Source organism: Oncorhynchus clarkii, chromosome 10, assembly GCF_045791955.1.
Source record: "Oncorhynchus clarkii lewisi isolate Uvic-CL-2024 chromosome 10, UVic_Ocla_1.0, whole genome shotgun sequence".
NCBI classification, from domain to species: Eukaryota; Metazoa; Chordata; class Actinopteri; order Salmoniformes; family Salmonidae; genus Oncorhynchus; species Oncorhynchus clarkii.
Window position 1 is genome coordinate 31,942,827 of NC_092156.1, and position 16,026 is coordinate 31,958,852.

The 16,026-nt window shown below is 43.0% G+C and overlaps 1 protein-coding gene across 2 annotated transcripts in view; it reads right to left on the reverse strand.

Annotated features, from left to right (window-relative positions):
* LOC139418268 (microtubule-associated protein 6 homolog) overlaps positions 1-9,763 on the reverse strand; it is a 32,303-nt gene extending 22,540 nt beyond the window's left edge. For both annotated transcript variants that reach the window (XR_011635293.1, XM_071167599.1), the window contains exon 1: positions 8,785-9,763. Coding sequence is in view for 1 of the 2 variants with exons in the window: in XM_071167599.1 (XP_071023700.1) it covers positions 8,785-9,518 (734 nt within the window). In the remaining variant the exon portion in view is untranslated. The remainder of the gene's footprint in view (positions 1-8,784) is intronic.
* Between the last annotated feature and the right edge of the window lie 6,263 nt (positions 9,764-16,026).

A 16,026-nucleotide genomic window follows, 5' to 3' on the forward strand; every position in this document is an offset into this window, starting at 1 on the left:
ATTATTTTGTAAATATTTTCTTAAACCTATTTATTGAACATCATTATTGTTAAAGGGCTTGTAGTAAGCATTTCACACAATCTTAATTGCACCCCACACTGCCCTTTCCCACCTGGACTATATAAAAATGTGTTCTGAGGTAGGATGAACGTCCCTGTTAAAATAAATCTACACCTGTTGTATTCGGCACATGCGACAAATAACATTTGATTTGATTTTTTCATCTTTGGGGTGCATTGTTGGGACATGCAGGCTGCACAGAATCATTTCACATTGTCTAGATTTTAAAAGGACTGCTACAGTCTAAGCATAGCTCTTGGTTCAGCTTCAGTACTTTTGTACTTTACGGTGTCTTAAAAAAATATCCTCTGACAGTCACTGGCTGAACACAAATAATGATGTGGTCCAGCTATCCAGTCAGGTTCCATCTGTAATTTGTATTCAAGAAGCTTCATATTGTATTTCTAGGAGTGCATGGATAAAAATACTGTTTTTCTGAATAGGCTTCATTTACATATTGTACATAGGTCCAGGAGGATAATTGCATTAACTGAAGCAAATAGTTGTTACTTGGCTGAATTGGGAGAACCAACTACACTGCAAATCTCATTCACATCCTTCATTCTAATGAATAACACTTCCCTCTCCAACCATGCAGGCATTCAGAGACAAGGTTTTGTCATGACTGTCCTGACCAGGTCAGGTTACAGGAAACCACAACCCTACAGATGATCTCTCAACCCCAACAGAGGAGGAGAGATCTAGGGGTCTCAAGATGTGGGGGGGTTTATGACCCCTCACGCCCCTGGTAAATCTCAGGCCACAGACAAGACACAGACAATAGATGGAATATGAAAATGTATGTCATTTTTTTGTTGTTATTAAAGGTTAATAGATGACGTTATTACAAAAACATTGTAACGTGAAGAGTTTTCCTAGTAGATGTTTGATGATTATACATTGTACGTTGTATGGAAAATATCCAAATCAAAGACAATGTTTTGGGGAAGGTGAAATGTTAAGTTAGTTGTCTAAAATTGGATTTGAATAAAATCTAGACCTTGCCTCATTAACTTGGTAAGTCCAGAGAATTGCCCTAAAGGCGGTTACGCCCACTTCTGACCCAAGGGTATAAAACCTGTGAGTATAGAATTTACTGGAAGACTACGTGATCCAAGCTGCAGCAAGGTCTAAAAGGTTAACGAACCCAGAACGCAACGCAAGTTTGAAGACAAAGAAATCCTTTTCTACCCAAGCTACTGATGAGTATCTGTGTCTAAGCGGGTGACTTCAAGTCGAACCACCTCCATCTCCCATCGAATCGTGGTATCTAAAGGGTTTCATTCCTATGCTGTGAGCTCTGAGCTACAGAGCTGTCTGTCTTCAGAAGACCCCTTCCAGAACAAAGGGTGAGAGAACAGACTCCTAAGCCAAAAGGACACTGACATCGGGAGGACGGTCAGAGAGATGCGCCGGAGTACTGTGTCATCGAGCAGCCTGGACGGTCCACACAGAGATCCCCACGTAATTATATCATTATATTCTGACCCATAAGAGCGGCAGTTTGGGGCAAGGCTAGGGTTAGAATAGCATAGCTGACAAATTCACCCAAATTTATATTTCTCTCGTGTACTTTCTTTTTTCTCTCTCTCTTTGAAATGCCCATTTTGGGTAACATGCGCCATAGTGTGTTGGCCCATTATACTAAGTTCTAATCAATAGCCTATAATGTGTGTTGTCTATGTGTATCTTTTATCGTAATTTCAGCTTTTTAGTAAATAAATATTCAACTAAGATTGGTGTGGTACGAACTCATTGGTGAGACCCGGGTCCGTGCAGATTCACGGGCTATACGACGTTCAAAACGAGATTGGTAGAGGCAACTGGTTAATTAGCGGCTGTTGTAAAATCCATATTCGGATATTCTTTGAGTTAGAAACTCAATAAAAACTAGTTTTCCCATGGTGCCCCAGGTTAATGAGTTAACAGGTTAATGAGTTAATAATTGCCTGATTCAGTTAATCACGCAATTAGAAACTTTAATCATTCGATGAACAACAGTCGTCACATTAACTAATACAACGTCACGACAGTTTCGTCATACACAAATTAGAGACAGACCAGAGGCTTTAGCATCACATGAAAGCAGGCTGAATTAAGCCGCTTTGAGCAGTTCACCTTCAGCACAGTCAGATCAGGATGTCTCTCTGTCACTCCTCAGACACCCAGCCTGGTCCCCAACAGCAAGGTCCACAATAGTGTGTGTGTGTGTGTGTGTGTGTGTGTGTGTGTGTGTGTGTGTGTGTGTGTGTGTGTGTGTGTGTGTGTGTGTGTGTGTGTGTGTGTATGTGTATGTGTGTGTGTGTGCAAGTATGTGTGTGTTGGAGATGAACCCAAAGCTGACCTGCTTCTTTCTATCTCAGGCCTGCTTGTCACAGTGCAGCCATTTCATGCCATGTAAGGAGGACTGAGAAGGTCTCTCTCTGCCCTAAGCTGGTCCCTAATGGCTGCAGAACAATACTAACACAGCACAGCAGCAGTCTGACCAGCTGCCAGACGTGTTGCTCTCTTCTCACACCACCTCCTCCTATCAGGTGATGTTCAGAGAGTCTATTCTTAGCCCTAAGGGTTACTCATGTCTGCTTTGTTAGTAACTTCAGTAAGGAAGTCATTTGAATATTATTCACAGCTGTCTGATAATTTTTTTTGTCGTGTCACCGGGTGATTTTCTCTTCTTCTATTTACCAGACCAGAGGTACTGTGTTTTGCAGTAAGGCTTGGTCATAACAACAATGGAGTGTGATCTGTTAGTCATGGGATGGTACTTTTTCTGAATTCAGCAGTGTGATGTTGCAGAGAGGACTGAAAACAGACAAGCAATAACAGTGGTACTGATGCATCTGAAACAACAAAGGCAAAACACCCTCAAGGTGTAATTCAAACACTCAAATTATCTGTGGCACTCACTCCGTAAAGAACTCTAATGGGATGTGGCAAATGACTAAACAAGCTACCCACCATCTTTGTTGACATGGCATAACTACTGAATAAACCCCCAAAAAACATTGCACTGCCTCTGCCCCAAGCCGTGTCTGTGTAAACGGCATGTCTCTGGCAGGGGCCTCCTTAGTGCTCGGCCCACTGAGCCAGACAGAGATAAGGCAGGTCTCCAGCATTACTCATGCACAGGTCATAACACTGGGACAGAGTAACAGATTTATTTTAACAGGGACGTTCATCCTACCTCAGAACACATTTTTATATTGAAAATGATGTATAAGTGTAACATTATTTCTGTGCTCAGTGCTGTTATAGCCATGGTACTTTATTGAGGCACATGATTCAAAGTTTTGAATAGAAAACAGTGGTTAGAATTCCTTGGTAAGAATATATTTGATGTCTGATGATACTGAATGATAGCCTACATCAAGAATATTTTACTTACTTCTCTCATCAATATACAACTAGCTTCTTACCTCCTCACAGGATTAAGAAATAAACGGCACCGGGGCTTTGTTTTTTTGTTAAAAAAATCCAAGCATAAAGATGCAATTCGGTGCATGGTAAATTTACCTTATTTTATAATAAAGCCATAACATTTATTATGTGGTATAGACTACAGTTGAGCAGTGTCGTTTTTAGGATTTCCACACGTCATAAATCCACACTGCAGAGTGTGTCCACACTCTCCCTGTCCTCTGTCTAGCCTTGATTGTATTGCTGTTGATGATATCTGGAAATGTGCATGTACACCCTAGCCCATCTACAGTTGCAAGCCCCAAATCTGACTTGTGCTCTGATATCTGTGTCTGTCACGCCCTGACCATAGAGAGCCCTCAGGTTCTCTATGGTGCTTTAGGTCAGGGCGTGACTCGGGGGTGTTCTAGTCCTTATATTTCTATGTTGGTGTTTTAGTATGGTTCCCAATTAGAGGCAGCTGATTATCGTTGTCTCTAATTGGGGATCATACTTAAGTTGTCCATTGTTCCCACCTGCATTGTGGGATATTGTTTTCAGTTAGTGCCTAAGTGCGCTCTGTACTGGACGTTCGTTTATTCTTTGTTGCTTTTGTGAAGTTTCACTTTGTAATAAAGTATGTGGAACTCTACGCACGCTGCGCCTTGGTCCGCTCCTTTCGACGAACGTGACAGAATATCCCACCATGCAAGGACCAAGCAGCGTGTCTGGGAGATAAAGAAGAGTTGGACATGGGAGGAAATCCTAGGAGGATGCAAGACCCTTCCTTGGATGGAGTCGCCAAGGAATATAGAAGGAAAGCAACGATGCCGGGGTCCGCGGCCACAGAAACCCCAAGATTTGTTTTGGGGGGGGACACATGGGGCTGTCGGTCAAGCCGAGGAGAGAGCCAGAGACTGTCGGGGAGTCGATGGAGCTGTTGGAGGAGAGAGAACGGAGATATATGTTGGTTAGGTGTATTCTGCACGGCATTCGTGTCATCAGTCTGGTGAAACCTGTGCCGGCTCCACGCACCAGGCCTCCAGTGCGCCTCCCCAGCCCGGTACGTCCTGTGCCGGCTCCACGCACTCACCCTGAAGAGCGTGTCACCAGTCCGGTGCAACCTGTGCCGGCTCCACGCACCAGGCCTCCAGTGCGCCTCCTCAGCCCGGTATATCCTGTGCCGGCTCCCCGCACTCGCCCTGAAGAGCATGTCACCAGTCCGGTGCAACCTGTGCCGGCTCCACGCACCAGGCCTCCAATGCGCCTCCCCAGCCCGGTACGTCCTGTGCTGGCTCCACGCACCAGGCTTCCAGTGCGCCTCCCCAGCTCGGAGCATCCTGTGCCGGCTCCACGTACTCGCCCTGATGAGCGTGTCATCAGTCCGGTGCAACCTGCGCCGACGCCCAGTCCAGGGACGGAGTCCAGTCCCGCTCCAAGGCTGGAGCCTTCCTCTGCGCCGGTGCCCAGTCCAAGCAAGGTGTCCAGTCTCGCTCCATGGCAGGAGCCTTCCTCTGCACCGATTCCCAGTCCAGGCACGGTGTCCAGTCCCGCTCCAAAGCCGGAGCCTTCTTCTGCGGCGGTGCCCAGTCCTGGCACAGTGTCCAACCCAGCTCCATGGCCAGAGCGTTCCTCTGCGCCGATGCACAGTCCAGGCACGGCGCCCAGTCCAGCTCCAAGGCAGGAGCCTTCCTCTGCACCGGTGCCCAGTCCAGGCACGGCGTCCAACCCAGCTCCATGGCCGGAGCCTTCCTCTGCGCCGATGCCGATGTCCAGGCATGGTGTCCAGTCCCGCTCCATGGCAGGAGCCTTCCTCTGTGCCGATGCCCAGTCCAGGCACGGTGTCCAGTCCCGCTCCATGGCAGGAGCCTTCCTCTGCGCCGGTGCCCAGTCCTGGCACGGCGTCCAGTCCTGCTTCATGGCAGGAGCCAACCTCTGCTCCGGTGCCGAGTTAGGGCACGGCATTCAGCCCGGCTCCATGGCCGAAGTCTTCCTCTGCTCCGGTGCCCATTTGGCGAAAGGCTCGGCAGAGGCAATGAGGCTCTCGTTCAGGCAAATGATAAATAAGTGCACTCAAGCTATCCGAAAGGCCAAAGTTAGTTACTTTAAGGTGCAGTTCCCTCTCTGTGGGTCTAACCCCAAGAAGTTCTGGAAAACGGTTAAAGACCTGGAGAATAACAAGAGAGAGAGAGAGTATTCTCTTTGGTATGGAATCCTCAATGATGCCACCATTGCCCTTAATTCTAAGCAATATTGTGCTGCTATTTTTATTGACTTGACCAAAGCTTTTGGTACTGTAGACCATTCCATTCTTGTGGGCCGGCTAAGGAGTATTGGTGTCTCTGAGGGGCCTTTGGCCTGGTTTGCTAACTACCTCTCTCAAAGAGTGCAGTGTATAAAATCAGAACATCGGCCGTCGCAGCCACTGCCTGTCACCAAGGGTGTACCCCAAGGCTCGATCCTAGGCCACACGCTCTTCTCAATTTACATCAATAACATAGCTCAGGTAGTAGGATACAGAGAATAAGTTCACATTCATTTTTAAACAACACAATAGTAATGTTTTAACTTAGGAAGAGTTCAGAAATCAATATTTGGAGGAACAACCCTGATTTTCAATCACAGCTTAAATCCGTCTTGGCATGCCCTCCACCAGTCTTTCGCATTGATGTTGGGTGACTTTATGCCACTCCTGGAGCAAAAATGTAAGCAGCTCGGCTTTGTTTGATGGCTTGTGACCATCCATCTTCCTCTTGATCACATTCCAAAGGTTTTCAATGGGTCTGGAGATTGGGCTGGCCATGACAGGGTCTTGATCTTGTGGTCCTCCATCCACACCTTGATTGACCTGGCTGTGTGGCATGGAGCATTGTCCTACTGGAAAAACCAATCCTCGTAGTTGGGGAACATTGTCAGAGCAGAAGGAAGCAAGTTTTCTTCCAGGACAACCTGGTACGTGGCTTGATTCATGCGTCCTTCACAAAGACAAATCTGCCCAATTCCAGCCTTGCTGAAGCACCCCCAGATCATCACCGATCCTCCACCAATTTTCACAGTGGGTGCGAGACACAGTGGCTTGTAGGCCTCTCCAATTTGGTGGAGGATTGCATGAAAGCTGTGATTGAAAATCAGGGTTATTTCACCAAATATTGATTTTTGAACTCTTCCTAAGTTAAAACATTAGTATTGTGTTGTTCAAAAATGTATATGAACTTATTTTCTGTGCATTATTCGAGGTCTGACAACACTGCATCTATTTTGTTATTTTGACCAGTTGTCACTTTCTGCAAATAAATGCTCTAAATGGCAATATTTTTATTTGGAATTTGGGAGACATGTTGTCAGTAGTTTATAGAATAAAACAAAAATGTTCATTTTACCCAAACACATACCTATAAATAGTAAAACCAGAGAAACTGATCATTTTGTAGTGGTCTCTTAATTTTTTTCCGAGCTGTATATACAGTACCAGTCAAAGGTTTGGACACTCCTACTCATTCCATGGTTTTTCTTAGTTTTTTATATTTTCTACATTGTAGAATAATAGTGAAGACATCAACACTATGAAATAACACATATGGAATCATGTAGTAACCACAAATGTGTTAAACAAATCAAGTCTTAAAGTAATGATGGACTGTCGATTCTCTTTGCTTATTTGAGCTGTTATTGCCATAATATGGACTTGTTCTTTTACCAAATAGGGATATCTTCTGTATACCAACCTTGTAACAAAACACCTGATTGGCTCAAACGCATTAAGAAGGAAAGTAAATCCACAAATGAACTTTTAACAAGGCATACCTGTTAATTTAAATGGATTCCACGTGACTACCTCATGAAGCTGGTTGAGAGAATGTCAGGAGTGTGCAAAGTGTACAAATAAAGAAAAACCCTTGAATGAGTAGGTGTGTCCAAACTTTTGACTGGTACTGATATATATATATTATAGGCTACAGTAGGCTACTACAATAAATAAACTTTCCAGTGACACACTGACTCACCAAATGATGATGATGAAGCCATGGGCTACTCACCGGTGATGGCTGATGTGCTCGTCGTTGATAATCTCAAGATTAGCTTTGTAAAACAGTGCTGCTGCTGTTCACTAAAAATTGGGAGTTGTTGAGAATGTATTTCTCTATTGGTTCTCTGTTTTCAGCAGTAGGCATTTGCTTTCCAAACCATATGTTTTTATTCACAATTGTATTTAGAAATTTGAAAAAGGCAAACTGACAGCCGCAACCAACTAAAGTAAAATAATCCATAGTTCCCATTCAAGTCAGGACTGGCAGCCATCCCTAGTGTACCCATTAACAGTCAAATTGACGGTAAGAGGATCCAAAAACCATTCTATGGAATGAGGGATACAAATGATATATTTTGGTGTGGAGTAAATTTTCCTGGCATTGTTTAGGTCCACTTGTAGAATCTATGACAAGGCACATTGAAGCTGTTCTGGCAGCTTGGTGGCCCAACAACCTTTAAGACACTTTATGTTAGTGTTTTCTTTATTTTGGTAGTTAGGCCTACTTGTATGTGCTTGTGATAAAACATACTCTGTGGCTAAATTATGCTCTCTGGTGTACTTTGAACATTGAGAGTGGGCCCTAGTGCCTCATCATCTTAAAATTGATCTCACTAAGTGGGTACATGATACCAGTGGTGTAAAGTACTTGTAAAGTAAAAATACTTTAAAGTACTACTTAAGTAGTTTTGGGGGGTATCTGTACTTCACTATTTACATTCCTAAAGAAAATAATATACTTTTTACACCGTACATTTTCCCTGACACACAAAAGTACACGTTACATTTTGAATGCTTAGCAGGACAGGAAAATGGTCCAATTCACACACCTATCAAGAGAGCATCCCTGGTCATCCATAATGTCTTGGTCATCCCTACTGCCTTGGTCATCCCTACTTCCCCTGATCTGGCGGACTCACTAAACACAAATGCTTTGTTTGTAAATTATGTCTTTGTAGTGTGCCCCTGGCTGGCAGTAAAAAAAAAAATGTATGCCTTTGTGCCATCTGGTTTGCTTAAAATAAGGAATGTGAAATTATTTATACTTTTACTTTTGATACTAAGTATATTTTAGCAATAACATTTACTTTTAATAATTAAGTATATTTAAAACCAAATACTTTTAGACTTTTACTCAAGTAGTATTTTACTGGGTGACTTTCACTTTTACTTGAGTCATTTTATATTAAGGTATCTTTACTTTTACTCAAGTATGACAATTGGGTACTTTTTCCTCCACTGCATGATACAATGGAATGTATGGTTCCGTGTTTCATCTGTCAATAGAATTTACAACTTACTTGTATGAGCTGCCAATTGTAACTTCCTGTTTTAACTGCCTGTTTAGCGCATCTAACGCCGCCCTGCTTCTGGCCCCTGCCGCGTCTTCTCGCTCCACTTTGATGCTAACTTTCTTTTCACCATCCTTCTCTGCAGTTTGATTATTTTTACTCCCTCCCATAATTTCTTTCTCTTGCACTTTGTCAGCAATTTCGCTTTTCTCCACCCCACTGTCAACTTCCGCGTGTGCATGGTAGTGTTTGGACCTATCCTGGACACAGTCACCGCCGATGGAGATGGAGGGATTGGGCCTGGCAATCCAAGGATGGTCGTCCCTTTTCGGAATGGGCCATGGCTTGAAATCCTTCTGATATTGTGTCTTGTTGTTAAAAGGGGTCTCGGGAATGTGATATTCATTCTTAGGTTTACAGCTTGGCTCAGGGCGCACTTTCCAGTGCTTAAAGTCTTGGCGCATTACAGAACCACATGCGCGCTCCTCAGACACAGCGGTTCCCGTTGCGGGGTGCTCACAAGCCGCTACCGCCTTGTCCTCGTGAGCGGGTAGAGTTTCTATGGCGACCGCGCTTGCCTGTGCCTGGTGATGCGGCTGTTTTTGTTGGTGCTGCAGTTGAAGATGCTGCATCTCCGAGACGTCGTATCTGGTGAAAACCAATGGCACCGACATGTCCTCCTTGTCCAGCTGGTTCCAGAAGCGGGCCATACAACACGCCCTGGTGATGCAGGGCCACGCCATGATGTCGGCTTTAGCTCAGTTCCTGCGCGCGATACAATGGCACTCTCTGTCTCTCCTTATCTCTTGATGGGCACCAGTGTTCTGTTAAAGGAACAAAATGAGGAACAAAATGTCCGAGTTGTTGAATGGTGCAAGATACGATGTTTAGCGAAAATAGAGGAATTATACATCCATGATGCAAATATTACGAATACAGAGATTGGATGCTTAATTAGCGTTATTACAACCTCCCCTCTCGCTGATGTTTTCCCTTTGCCCTGCTCTCAGCTCTGCTCGTTCTGTCCTGTCATGCACATTGCTCTATGATAGTGCACTGCAAGGAAAATCGGTCCCGCCTGCGCGCTCAGCATCCCCCCATGAGACGATGATTAGAATTGGAGCAGAGAAATATCACCTGGCATCGTCATCATCCATCATGCAATGTCTGCAGTGGGAGGAGAGACGTTTTGATGCCTCAACCTATTCCATTATAGTTTTATGTCGCCATACTTCTATGCGATCCCGTGTTTATGTATTGCTAGCATTTAATAAAACATGAGAGGTTGATGGTTTGCTTACTAGCATATCAAATAGGAAATCAATTGAACCAATACTGCAACTGGATCTAGAAAGGTTTAGAGCAGAAATCAGAAATGCAGACATATTTCATGTGTGTATGTGTCATTGTATGGAGGCTTTGGAGTAAGTGATAGCAGAGAAGTTGGCTTTGTGATCAGGGGTCTTACCTCTGTTTAACAACAGAGGACAGATGGTGATTTCTGCTCTGAAGTAGACAATGCCTACTCATATACACAATCAAGAGTAGCACCACACTGAGCATCTGAAAACATTTGCACGTGAATGATGGGAAACGCTAATTACTAATTCCGTATTAGTTTTCACTCTGTTATTACTGTAATTCTAGATGCATAAAACAAGTTATTTTAAGGTAAAGCTGCAAGATCATTCATTCATTGCCCAGCAAAAATCCTGGAATCATTGATTAAGACTCCGTTTATATTCCCCATTGATCTTATAAATATCTGGGCATCTGGAATGACGATCTTTTAAAAAGCATGTTGACGAGTTAGTAAAAAAAAAAAAGAATTAAGTTTGGCTTCTTCTGTAGGAATAGGGCTTGCCTTTCATGAAATAGTAGAAAACAGATCATTCAGTTTACATTTTTTCCTGTTATAGATTATGGAGATATTATATACATGAATGCAGCTACCAGTGTTTTGAAGCCTTTGGACATAATTTATCATAGCGCACTTCGTTTACAGTTTTTTTTGGATTGCTTACACACTAAAATTAAAAGTAGTGCACTATTAGCAAAACCTTACACTCAAGAAGCAAAACATCAGCCCATATTTGCACAACTATAAGCACATTGTCAACCTCACACTTGTTGCAAAACTCTACACACAGTGATTTGCAAAACACTAAACACACTTAACATACATTACACACAAAAATCTATCATGAAGTCACGTCCTTGCAATACCAAAGCACTGACTGTCAAATTACCACACCGTCCAACCAATTGGTTCAACACAGTCATCAGGTGTGCAAACACTCGTTTGCTTAATTGTAGACACACCAATCAGGTGTATAAGCACTATAAAAAACAGCAGGTGAGTTCATCGGTCTTCCAGCACAATGGAAAGAGTCAGAGAAAGAGTAAGATGAGGAGGAGGAAGACAAGAAGGTGCTCAAAGAGGACCGAATCTGACAAATGAGATCCACGCAACACTGGTTGACCACGTTGTCAACCACGGCCTGACGCTGAGGGAAGCTGGACTGCGAGTACAGCCAAATCTAAGCTGATATACAGTGGCAAGTGTGATGAGAACATTTAGACTGGAAAATAGGTATTGTAAAAATATCATCATATCAAAAACATCTGCACGGTTTCAGTAACTGCTTACAGTACTTTATTCTATGCACTATCAGCACTTCTGTTACCTTTTCCTGTGAAATTACTGTACTATTGTATACTGTTTTTTTTCTACATAGAATTGAGGGTCAGGGACGACAAGGGGGAAGGCCTCCTATGTTCACAGAACAGCAAGAGAGGGAGATAGTAAACATGGTTTTGGCCAACAATGCTATAACACTCAAGCAGCTCCAAGCTAACATTGTCAATAACCACGCCATTTTCAACGATATCCATCAGGTCTCAACATCAACACTGGCACGCATCCTAAAAAAAAACATATTCAAATGAAGTAAATTTATCGAGTGGCTTTTGAGCGCAATTCCGAAAGGTTGAAACGACTGCGGCATGATTATGCAGAGGTGTGTATTCACTTTAGCAGTGTGATCTTGCATACTGTCTCATAATCTTTTACTTTACTGTAATATGTATACTAGATCTACACTGAACTACACAATTTCGCCTGACACTGTTTTTCAGAGTTTTACGAATGGATGGAGAGGAGATCCAGCATGAGTTCATTTTCGTAGATGAGGCTGGGTTCAAACTGACGAGAACACGAAGGAGGGGAAGAAGCATCATTGGCCACAGGGCTATAGTCAATGTCCCAGGGCAACGTGGGGGTAATCTAACACTCTGTGCAGCCATTACACAGAATGGGGTCCTCCACCGCCATGCCCATATGGCCCCTTACAACACAGCACTCATACTTACATTATTGGACCAATTGCACAACATAACAGCGGCAAATCAAATCGATCATATGCAATACATTGTTGTCTGGGACAATGTGTCTTTCCACCACTCTGCTCTGGTTCAGAACTGGTTTCAGCAACATCCACATTTCACCGTCCTATATCTTCCACCATACTCTCCATTCCTCAACCCTATAGAAGAGTTTTTCTCGGCATGGCGGTGGAAGGTATATGATCTCCGTCTCCAGGCTGAGGTACCCCTCATCCAAGCCATGGAGGAGGCCTGTGACCAGATGGAGGTAGCAGCAATGCAAGGATGGATTCGTCATTCAAGACGTTTCTTTCCAAGGTGTCTTGCTAATGACAACATTTCCTGCGATGTTGATGAAATTCTCTGGCCAGATCCAGCTAGGCGAAAAGACAATGTCTAGTTATTTATTTATTTGAACTTACAATACGTAAAGTGATGTTTAGTTACAGTATTATGACTCTCCATGTCAACATTTTGGGCGTGTTGAGAAATAAATGAGTTTCTTCAGTCTGCAACATTTGTCTTGTGTAGTGTTTGGTGAATTTACATTATATTTGTACTTTGTTGATAGTAGCCTACTCTAATCATAGGGAAGTAGAAGTGCTAAAAGTGTTTTAGGTTTATCACAGCAGAGTGTAACTCGTGCAAACAGAGTATAGTAATGTGAAACATGTGTTTCATATGGTAACAAAGTGTGGTTTTTAAAAAGAAGTGTATAGTTTTTACAATAGTGTTTAATTTTGCAAAGGATCTGTAGTGTTTTGCTAATTGGGTGTGTGGTTATGCTAATTGTGTGTAGTGTTTTGAAAACACTGGCCCTGTTTTGAAAATCGTGCTTACAGTTTTTTTGGATTGCATACACACTAAAATGAAAAGTAGTACACTTTTAGCAAAACCTTACACTCAAGAAGCAAAACATCAGCTCATATTTGCACAACTATAAGCACATTGTCAACCTCACACTTGTTGCAAAACTCTACACACAGTGATTTGCAAAACACTAAACACACTTAACATACATTACACACAAAAATCTATCATGAAGTCACGTCCTTGCAATACCAAAGCACTGACTGTCAAATTACCACACCGTCCAACCAATTGGTTCAACACAGTCATCAGGTGTGCAAACACTCGTTTGCTTAATTGTAGACACACCAATCAGGTGTATAAGCACTATAAAAAGCAGCAGGTGAGTTCATCGGTCTTCAAGCACAATGGAAAGAGTCAGAGAAAGAGTAAGACGACGAGGAGGAGGAGGAGGAGGAGGAGGAGGAGGACGACGACAACGAGGAGAACAAGAAGGACGAGGAGAACGAGGAGGACGACGAGGAGAACGAGGAGGACGAGGAGAACGAGGACGAGGAGGAGAACGAGGAGGAGGAGGAAGGGGAGGAAGAGGAAGACAAGAAGGTGCTCAAAGAGGACCGAATCTGACAAATGAGATCCACGCAACACTGGTTGACCACGTTGTCAACCACGGCCTGACGCAGAGGGAAGCTGGACTGCGCGTACAGCCAAATCTAAGCCGATATACAGGGGCAAGTGTGATGAGAACATTTCGACTGAAAATAGGTATTGTAAAAATATCATCATATCAAAAACATCTGCACGGTTTCAGTAACTGCTTACAGTACTGTATTCTATGCACTATCAGCACTTCTGTTACCTTTTCCAGTGAAATTACTGTACTATTGTATACTGTTTTTTTTCTACATAGGATTGAGTGTCAGGGACGACAAGGGGGAAGGCCTCCTATGTTCACAGAACAGCAAGAGAGGGAGATAGTAAACATGGTTTTGGCCAACAATGCTATAACACTCAAGCAGCTCCAAGCTAACATTGTCAATAACCACACCATTTTCAACGATATCCATCAGGTCTCAACATCAACACGCATCCTAAACAAAAAACATATTCAAATGAAGCAAATTTATCGAGTGCCTTTCGAGCGCAATTCCGAAAGGGTGAAACGACTGCGGCATGATTATGCAGAGGTATGTATTCACTTTAGCAGTGTGATCTTGCATACTGTCTCACAATATTTTACTGTACTGTAATATGTATACTAGATCTACACTGAACGACACAATTTTGCCTGACACTGTTTTTCAGAGAGTTTTACGAATGGATGGAGAGGAGATCCAGCATGAGTTCATTTATGTAGATGAGGCTGGATTCAACCTGACGAGTACACGAAGGAGGGGAAGAAGCATCATTGGCCACAGTCAATGTCCAGGGCAACGTGGGGGTAATATAACACTGTGCAGCCATTACACAGAATGGGGTCCTCCAAAGTCATGCCTATATGGGCCCTTACAACACAGCACTCATACTTACATTCTTGGACCAATTGCACAACATAACAGCAGCAAATCAAATCGATCATATGCAATACATTGTTGTCTGGGACAATGTGTCTTTCCACCGCTCTGCTCTGGTTCAGAACTGGTTTCAGCAACATCCACATTTCACCGTCCTATATCTTCCACCATACTCTCCATTCCTCAACCCTATAGAATAGTTTTTCTCGGGATGGCGGTGGAAGGTATATGATCTCTGTCTCCAGGTTGAGGTACCCCTCATCCAAGCCATGGAGGAGGCCTGTGACCAGATGGAGGTAACAGCAATGCAAGGATGGATTCGTAATTCAAGACGTTTCTTTCCAAGGTGTCTTGCTAATGACAACATTGCCTGCGATGTTGATGAAATTCTCTGGCCAGATCCAGCTAGGCGAAGAGACAATGTCTAGTTATTTATTTTTTATTTTTTTTGAACTTACAATATGTAAAGTGACGTTTGGTTACAGTATTATGAATCTCCATGTCAACATTTTGGGCGTGTTGAGGTTTATCACAGCAGAGTGTAACTCGTGTGAACAGAGTATAGTAATGTGAAACGTGTGTGTTTCATATGGTAACAAAGTGTTGTTTTTAAAAAGAAGTGTATAGTTTTTACAAGAGTGTTTAATTTTGCAAAGGATCTGTGGTGTTTTGCTACTTGGGTGTGTGGTTGTGCTAATTGTGTGTAGTGTTTTGAAAACACGGGCCCTGTTTTGAAAATCGTGCTTAAGCAATCAAAAAAAACAAATACTGTTTTGCTGCTTTCCAAGTCTTATGATATCACTCACAGGGACTAGAAGGAGAAAGTGGAGAAACTAAAAGCCGCTCCAGCTGACATGAAGCAAGCCAGCAGATGCAGCTGGAATGGCATTTTGTTGTGTGATGAGAGATGGAAATAAAATTGTGTATGGTGTGATCATAGAACAGAGGCCATACATTTCTGAGTTGATAAACCTCACGGTGAATGTTTTGTTATCATTGTTTATAATAATTGTTTTGTTTTTTAATTCATGTTTTATTATCATTGTTTGTCCATTAAGTAATTTCCAAGTTTATGTGAGTTGAACAGTAGGAAGCTATTGTTCAAGAGGAGGGTTTTGAGAATATGAAATATACTTATTCATGTCACTGGAGTGCTAAGGTTTAGAGGATCTACACCAGAAGTTAAGGGTTGTAGGAGGAATGTATATATTGGGTGCAACTAAGCTTGGCTTGTGTTGACTCCAGTGAAGTGATTACATGTGGCAGGAACTGATAAGAGGAAAGAGCCATGGATCAGTGATGGAGGGGGGTTGAGGTCAGGTCACTTTTAAGGGAGAAATAGAAGTTTATGGCCCGTATCACTAGTGTCCTGCCTAGCAGTAAAGAACAATGCTTGTACAGATGGGTAGGAGGAGACTCAGCCTATGAGGAACGGTTAAATATCAGTGCTTGTGTGAAAATGTATTTTGTCTGAATCCAGCTGTATCGACCCTTTTAGAAGAATTAAACTTGGTTAAGCTTCTCTAGTGTCCGTGAGTTATTT